Source organism: Etheostoma spectabile, chromosome 4, assembly GCF_008692095.1.
Source record: "Etheostoma spectabile isolate EspeVRDwgs_2016 chromosome 4, UIUC_Espe_1.0, whole genome shotgun sequence".
Classification (NCBI taxonomy): Eukaryota; Metazoa; Chordata; class Actinopteri; order Perciformes; family Percidae; genus Etheostoma; species Etheostoma spectabile.
The window spans coordinates 13,121,354-13,129,947 of NC_045736.1; the positions used below are offsets into that span (position 1 = coordinate 13,121,354).

Genomic DNA, 8,594 nt, shown 5'->3' on the forward strand with positions numbered 1-8,594 from the left:
TGATTTGACTAAATCACTTTTCTGCTGCTTGAAAACCTTTTAACACCGTACCAAAGAGAGCACCAATACCTCACAACACTAAATATAACATTAAGGTAAAAGTCAGCACACAGGTTCATTAATTCTCCTATAGTCATTTTGCCTGTTCTACTTTACTTGGAGCTCTGAGTTGACCTACATAGGTACATTGCAATAATGTTGTCTGCCACTAGAAGGCTCACTAGCCATCCCAATAACCCAAATACCCATGTAAACAACTGAGGTTTTTTAAAATATTTAGTAGAATATGTTAAAATGCAGACAAGGTTGTAAGAAAGAAAATTTTATTCTCAAATCCATGTGGTAGAAAGAAACAATTACAATATTCATGTTGTATAAACACAAACATACTTAACACCATTCGCAAAAAACAAAACAAGAAGGGAAACATTTCTTTCTAGGAAAGGTAAGATTTGGAGGTGTCTCCATTGTCCTAGCTGGTCACACTCTGCAGCAAGGTAATGTTGTCCCCTTTCAACATGATCCTCCCTGGGTGAGACAAGTGGAGGTGGGTCAGAAGAGCAAGATGAAGGATGGAAATAGAAACAAAGCCAGTAATTGTCAATGAAACAATACCAAGTGTGCTGATATGCATGTGTTCAAAGCAATGCTTAAGAGAGACAAAGCTACAAAAACAATAAAAGTAGGTTACTCTTACCCAGTGGCTTTCTGTTCTTAGTCTTCATGTGGACCTCCTCCGCATCATCAAGAACTAGGTTCATGTACTCATCAAAACCCTAACAGAGAAAACAGTGAGCCACAAATTAGCTCCAATGCATTAACATTTTCATGTTCTTATCCAAAATGTCATTGTATTTTTCTATGAGGCTTGCTCTTCTTAGATTTACCAACAGTGCATAGATACAGCGAACACTCATAACTTTGAGAAGTATTTAAGCACATTTCACCAGTCCTATAGTGTGTGCATTTGCTTATGTGTGAAAATTAGTGAGCGAATGTAAAAAGATAAAAAAATAATAATATGGGGCCCATCACATCCACAGATTCACGGGGGTCCCACGCTCAGAGATTGGTTATCGAAATATATTCTCTTCTATCGCTTTGTCATTGGCAAAGAGCAGTGCACAAAACAGTCCGAAGCTGCTATCATTCCTAGACCGCACCGGCCATAGTTCTCACCGGTTAAAATGAGAAACGTCGCTTGCTGCGGGTCATATAAGCTGTCAATTAATTGTAAATCTGAGTAAATTAAGGACAGGCTAAAATGATCCTTGGATGCTCTCTGCAGTCACTTTCTTTACTCAGCCAAAGAGCATTTGTGACGAAAGAATTTTCACCTTGTAACATCACAGTTGCAAGTGGACCAAGTGTTTCTGTAGTCCAAACAACTCCAACTGTGACATCTCTTCTAAAACAAGTCCTCTTGCTTTTCACCGACTGTAAGACCCAGGCAGTCCCAGAGCATGCTTGGAAACGCCGGCCTCAGATTACTGATCATCTACAGTTGACTCGTTATGAATTGATATACTATAAATAAAATTGAAATACAGTGTGTTTACTACATCAGCAACAGATCACATGTAGAGAATTTTCAAAACTATTGTCTTAATAAAAACTGGAGACTGTACAAGCTGATATATGGGTCTGATAACATTTTAGGAAATCAGACCACAGTGTTTGTGTTGACTCATTAACTGTCCAGCTGCTCTCGTCCACTTTACAGGCGGGGAGCAGTTCATCTCGAACGAGCCCATTGTCCAGGTGTATTGAGCCAGCCTGGGTTGACTCAATAACAAGGTTTTCCTGAACTGCAACTGGACGGATTGTTAATCAGCTGTGATAATGCAACGCAGGGCAGCTGTCCACTGCACGTCGTGGGCTCGAACTCAGAGTCATCACAGGCAGGTTCTGATCTCAGGGAGCCATTGTCTTGGTGATAAGACAAGTGGCATCGTAACAACTAATAGAAGTGAAAATTCAGAATTTAAAGCTGCAGTAGAAAAAATGATTCTGAGAATTTGAGTAATTACAGTTTGGCATTATTGATCTTAAAAAGATCAATAATGCCAAACTGTTAAAATATGCTTTATTTTGCATTGACTAATGTGTAGATGGTGCACAGTTCAAACCTTTTTTCACTTTTTAAAAAATAAAAATTCAGAAATTTTCCTACACTAAATCTACAATGATCTTTGAATGTGGCAAATGTTATTCCATGTACAACAAAGATTTAGTGTGGAAGCAATTACATGATTTCTTTACACTACTGTATGCAGTAAAACGTTCGGCTCAATATTTGATTAATCAAAAATGTGAATGGTCAATTTGTGGATGACAGACTGAAGAGTAAGTTGCCCAAATTTGATGTCAATTGAAACAAACATGTGGGAGGAGATAGGTTTAAGAAGTTCTGCAGTTTTTGCAAAAAGTACAGTAATGGTCTTCAAAATTGCTACACGGTAACAGCAGAGTATTATTTTTGGCTCTATTGGGGCTACAGTTTGGCATACGTTGCAACACTGTAGCATGAACGGATGGTTTGTTAGGAGTTTTTAAAGTTTAGAATTAAAGTGGCTATTGTAGCTCCACTATCAGGACGTATAGCACACAAATTGCACTGATCCAGTTTAGCATAGGACTGGACTTATGTGCAAAGTTTGGTGAGTTTTTACGCATGGGAACATGGATTTCTTAGGAAGAATAATAAAGGCAAATACAATAGGGTCCACACAGCTTTTCCGGGACCTTAAATAACTGGGTTCATGCCATCCATCACACGCAAACCGCTTTCTCAATATTTAACAGTGCAGACATGGGCTGCATCTCATGGCCCTTATTTGATAGTGCCTTGAATTAACCAGAAGTTGATCTGTCCCTACTCGTTGAGTGCAGTCTTAAAATAGTTATTTCTACTGAGTACAGAATGCGCGGGGTTAAGACGGAAGGAAGGCAAGTGGAGTCAATTTAAGGACTATGAGATGCAGCTATGGTCTCAGAATCGCCTCCAGACTATTCAGCCAACATAATCTACTTACTAACTCTACCCTGCATTGGTCTTTCCCCATTGGTTAATAAAATGACTTTGGTGAAATCAAACTTCTTACTCATTTTGTATTCAAGTTCAACAAAAAAAGGACAAACACATTTAACTCACAATAATGCAGCCCTCTATCCGCATGTTCACCTGCTCGTACAACCACACCTGGATCCGTGAGCGCTGAGAATGAGGAGATCAAGGATTAGAATTCCATTTAAAATCACACATCATTAAAAAACGAATTAGTGTAATAATACGGGGGAGAGATTACTAAATACTTACATTTTGTAGATACCTGAAAATTAGGTTCTGATACATGGGGTCAAGGAAATTCACGGTTCAAATGCAAACACATTGACACATGATACATATCTTCAACATAAAAGGGTAATGGTACATAACGTTACATGACTAGCGTTACTGACAATGTTGCCTGATGGCATTTCAGACTTTTCTCACGCATAAAGTAAACAAGCCAAGTAAAAGAGATACGAGCCAAAATTAACTGCAACTTACTTAGCATTGGGCTATTGATCTAGCAATGCAAGGAGCAATTTAGGTAGAGTATATGTAAGGGAAGCCACATAATGTAGAGTACCAGCATTGTTGAATGTGGTTTAGCATGCTATGGTATCGTTAACGTAACGTTACAGCGGCTACGTCTACACACCGGTCATTTGAGTGCGTTTCAAATACTAATTGCAAAGGTATTTCAAATAAAGACAAACAACCTGCTTGTAATAAGTACTTAGCACGCCGTATGGCTCTGTTAAAACTCTCCCCTCGTTCATAGCATGGGAGACGAATGGCTAACGTTAGCTAGCAAGCTAATGAGAAAGGTTAGCCTAGCTGCTAACTCATAGTAGCAAACAATTCAACGGTGTCTTTCATTTATTGAAATAAAAAGGATACAATGGGCTGCACCATAACCTTCTGCACCTTCTGTCCTTGTCCCCTGTACGCCATTCTTCAAAGAAAAATACCAGCGGTAGGTATATGTTAAAAAATTGCACTTTTGTGAAGAGTGCACCGCAACGAAAGACTCACGTTGTGAGGTTGCTTTAATGGCGGGTTCCTTCACAGACAGTCAAGGAAAGATCCTTCCGCGCATGGATGTGTTATAAGCTTCCGCGTACGAGTGGAAGATTTAACATCATGTGAAATAGCGCCCCTGCATGTAGGAGGCCATTACTGCACCCAAGTGTTGCTCCACAAACAATATTTGTGCATTTGGGTGCACACGCATGTAGGCTAATAAATATGTGAAGCTGACAATAAGATCAAGAACCACAGATTCACAGAAATAGACTTGCTTATAGGAGTTTTTTTATATGACTGTTACATAAAGAAAGAAATGTTAGAAAACAAAAGTCTTGAGAAGAGTCGTTGTTTACTCATGGTAGCCCACGCTGTCTGGAAGAGCCATTGCTACAGTATGTGGCCCAGCCAAGAAAGCTCCAAATCCACCATCAAAGCAAAACTGTCTGTTTGACACAAAACCATTGTCAATATCTATGCAACCATACTTTTATTCAAAGTTATTAGCCAATGGTCATTTTAGGTCCTATTCTTTGTTGGTAGAGGGGCAAAATGTGTGCTTTCCAAAATGTCCAAAATCCTTTATAATCATGAAACTTTTGATTTTGAGGTGCTCAAAACATTTCTTTAACTCAAAATGACAAATACAGTACACTACATTCTTTGGCTTTTAACTCCATGTGAGTTGTGTGGTCCTCTGAGGTCTCTTATTGTTTTACTGTATTTTAGTATTTATTCATTTTATCTATGTTTTCATTTTTTTTAAACTTGATGCTCTTATTTTGTTTTTACAATATTTTAGATTAATTTGTTTTGTATGTTTGAGTTTTCTGTGCAGCACTTTGGTAACCTTGTGTTTGTAAAATGTGCTATACAAATAAAGTGGACTGGATTGGATTGCCTTGTTTTTTTTACTTTACACAGGCTCTCATGCAGGGTGAATCTACCACTTGGTCCTTGCATCCTTACATTAGTGGATTTAAGAACTGTTCAGGTCATTTTAATTTAATTTCATTGTCATTTTGACACCGTATGCATTTATTATTCATCTCATATTACTATGTTGGTTTTAGGATTGCCTGAAGGGATTTTTAGTTTGCTTGTCTTTTGACAGCCGTGGCCGGATTCATCCACCAGGTGGCCCCCTCGGGTAGATAGAAAACCTGGAGAATATATGTGGATACTATTCTGAGTAAAATAAGAAAGACGCACTTGCTGGCCCAGCACCAATATGACATGCCCTGTGCATGATATCCCCACACAACTTTCCATAACTATTGGAAAGTTTAAAACCAGTAGAGTGGAGGCTGTTACAGCTGCACATTAACAGTTTCCTGACGACATGATCTAATGTCAGACATGTTGCTGTAATGTTCATGTGGCCAAAACTTGTTACCATGTTTATGGTTTTATGAACCTGTAATTAACATAAGTAATGCTGTAGAAAAAAAGCCTTAATAATAATTTAATTTTACAAGCACCTCAATAAATGGAAGTAGTGAATGTTATCAATTACACAATACTCAAAACATTGTAATATAACTAAATTAAAACTTGTTACTTACGGAGCCAGATATGTTTCCTTATTACATGCGAGAAAACAAATGATCTGAGAGAAGAAAAAAAATTGAGATAAAAAGTTATAACACTGATAGCAAAAAAGCAATTTGTGAGAGAAAAAAATATTTGAGAGAAAAAGTTTTCATACCAATAGCAAAAAATAATAACATTTAAGACTAAAAAAGATAAATTAGAAATTAGAAATTTTAAAAATTATTTCTGAGAAAATAAAATCTCTCTAAAAATACTTGTTAAACTCTCAAATATGTATTTTTTGCTATCAGTGTTTAGCGCTCTACCACTGAGCCACAGCCACCCCTGACTCTACTATATAGTCTCTATCTGTATATATCAGAGAAATCCACACTGGACAAGTGTAAACAATGAAGATGGGGGTGCCTGGGTAGCTCAGCCGGTAGAGCAGGCGCCCATCTGCAGAGGCTTAGACCTCGATGCAGCGGCTTAGGGTTGCTGCATGTCTTCCCCTCTCTCTCTTTCCCTTACGGCTGGCCTGGCTAAAATGCCCAAAAATTATCTGTTAAAAAAAAACAAGAAGATGCATGCTGATTGCAAACAAAATTAATGACACCTTCATTTTTGGTGTTTGCACCTCTGATAAATGCAATGAAAAGAAATAAAAAAATTGGTGTGACATATATACATATATATATATATATATATATATATATATATATATTTATATATATATATATTACATCAACCCCATAGCCCCCATAAAAGTTCCATTAATAATGAGATGTGATAAATTACTGAGTATGCAAGTATGAAGAAAATGAAGGATTTTTACTTTTGTCTTTTCAAAGTTTCCTGTTTAGCAGATGCTATAGACTATATAAATATAAATATTTGATTAAGTTAAGTATTGATTGAGTTGATTTGAATATGCTATATATGCTCATGTATGCTATGCTATATATTTATACATGCTATATAAATCAACATGTCCCGGACGTTACCCAGATGTTGGCCTCTAGAGGGTGCTGTGTCATGTCAAACGTTACAGCAGGCGCTGGTCTGTCTGAACTGAACTGTTTTGTAAAGTTAACAGCAGTTTCTCTGGACCATAAGACGATAAATGGAAATCCCAAAAGATTGGGCATTTTTCTCTTGCATAGAGCATTTTTAGATTAAGCTTTCAGAAAAACAACCTCTCCTTTAATTTTTTTTATCTCAGAAACACCACAGTTGAAACACTGTTGTGTTGTGTTGTGCCAAGAAGAAAACCTTTATGTCTGTTGCCACCTACCTTGTGACAATCAGCCTGCACATAACCATAATTGGCCAAGGTATTCCCTCTGATATTTATAGATGGTATTATATAAAACAGGATTGGTCATTTCTCTGTTGTGCACAATACACCTGTAACATGATGAGCTGAATTAGGGAGGCCAGCCTTCAGTGTGCAGTTAACAATAGTATTAATAACATACAACGCAGGCTTGTGCCCCTGCTCAGAAAAGAAAGTGTGACAGAAATTAGCAGCCGAGGACAGACAAGAGTCTGCAAGTGGGGGGAAAGAGAAGACGCAAGGAGCCTCGGTGGCGCGGGCAGAGGTGTCACCTTTCAGGGCAGGGACCCCTCGGCCGCATCTTAAAAGGCAGGGCTGCTGCAGCTTGTGGTGGCGTGCGTCGTTCATCGGGCATCGCTGTCAAGTGCCACATGCTTGTCTTTGTGCTATGAGAACAGGAATGGGCTGCTGACTCCCAATGCCACATGCCTGCTTGCATTCCCAAGGAAGACTGAGAGAAGGGAGACACTGGCACTCCAGCTGGCTGCCACAGAGGCCCTGGAGTCAAAATAACAATGAGGAGGCTAGTGTTAACATGCTCACATGAGTGTGTGTGTGTGTATGTGTGTGTGTGTGTGTGTGTGTGTGGGGGGGGGGCTCAAACCGCCACCATGGACTTGTTCACAGTCAAGGTCATGTGTGCATCTTCTGATATCTGCCAGGGAAAGTGGGAACTTTGGCATAATTATACAATTTTAGAAGGATAAAATATAACAATTCCAGGCATTTAGATGAAAAGTACAGGATTGACATCATAAGAATTACCACAAGTATAAATTCCCCCTTTTCCACTTTTTTATTTGATCATTTATTAATTTGGTTGTAGAGGGAAAAAAACATGTTTTTATGTTTTTTGTCTATTTTGTATGAGAGAGGAGTCTGAATGAGCCTAAAGCCTTGGGCTTCTTTCCTCTCCTGCACTGAAATTGCAAGTCACTACAGAACACCATAGACAACACTATAAAACTTCTATAAATAGGAACATTTACACACACGCACACACACACAAACACACACACAAACAGGATGCCCTGCCATTACTTGGCATGTATGTTCTCTATCTTTTCCCATTTCTACGCCTGTCTTTCCTACCCTCTCTTTCCTCGTCTGACCCAGCCAAAGGAATTGCCCTGGTTAGATCAACCTCCTCTCTGAATCACTTCCTGTTCCTGTTGGTGGTTATTGTTCTGAGGGGAAGGGAAAGCAGACGGGATGGGGAAGAAAGAAGAGGTGGGGTGGGTTGGCGGGTTCTTTGTTTCACTATCTGCCTCACCTGCCTGACCCCCACCTGACAGACTTGACCCCTGCAGGCCTGGTAGAGCCAGCCAGACAACCCGCTGGCTGTCTGTTTCCTGCCTCGCTGACTGACAGGATATTCATAGCGTGCTTGGAACAGTTGGAGTTAGACTGCGAGTCTGAGCCAGTGTTACCCTTTCTCCATAAAAAATGATATGTTTTTTATGTTACTTAATATAGATAGGAGGATACAATTCTGGAGGAAACACAGGGAATATACTTAATAGGAATGAAAGGTTACATTTAAAGTTGTGCAACGTTTTGCCTTAAGTCAAGAAGAATGCTGTTACTTACAACCTTCCCGTTTGACCCATTTTCAAAAAGTTAGTAATATCAGAAATTACATTAAACAAC

General features: G+C 38.9%; 1 protein-coding gene across 1 annotated transcript; it reads right to left on the reverse strand.

The window, feature by feature from the left end:
• Nucleotides 1–302: 302 nt before the first annotated feature.
• snrpe (small nuclear ribonucleoprotein polypeptide E) lies at nucleotides 303–4,141 on the reverse strand. The gene is made up of 5 exons (XM_032514215.1): nucleotides 3,950–4,141; nucleotides 3,320–3,346; nucleotides 3,155–3,217; nucleotides 698–776; nucleotides 303–528 (listed from the first exon to the last, which is right to left on the reverse strand). The coding sequence occupies exons 1-5, from the start codon at nucleotides 4,001–4,003 to the stop codon at nucleotides 473–475; spliced, it is 279 nt and encodes a 92-aa protein (XP_032370106.1). The 5' UTR covers nucleotides 4,004–4,141; the 3' UTR covers nucleotides 303–472.
• Nucleotides 4,142–8,594: the final 4,453 nt, after the last annotated feature.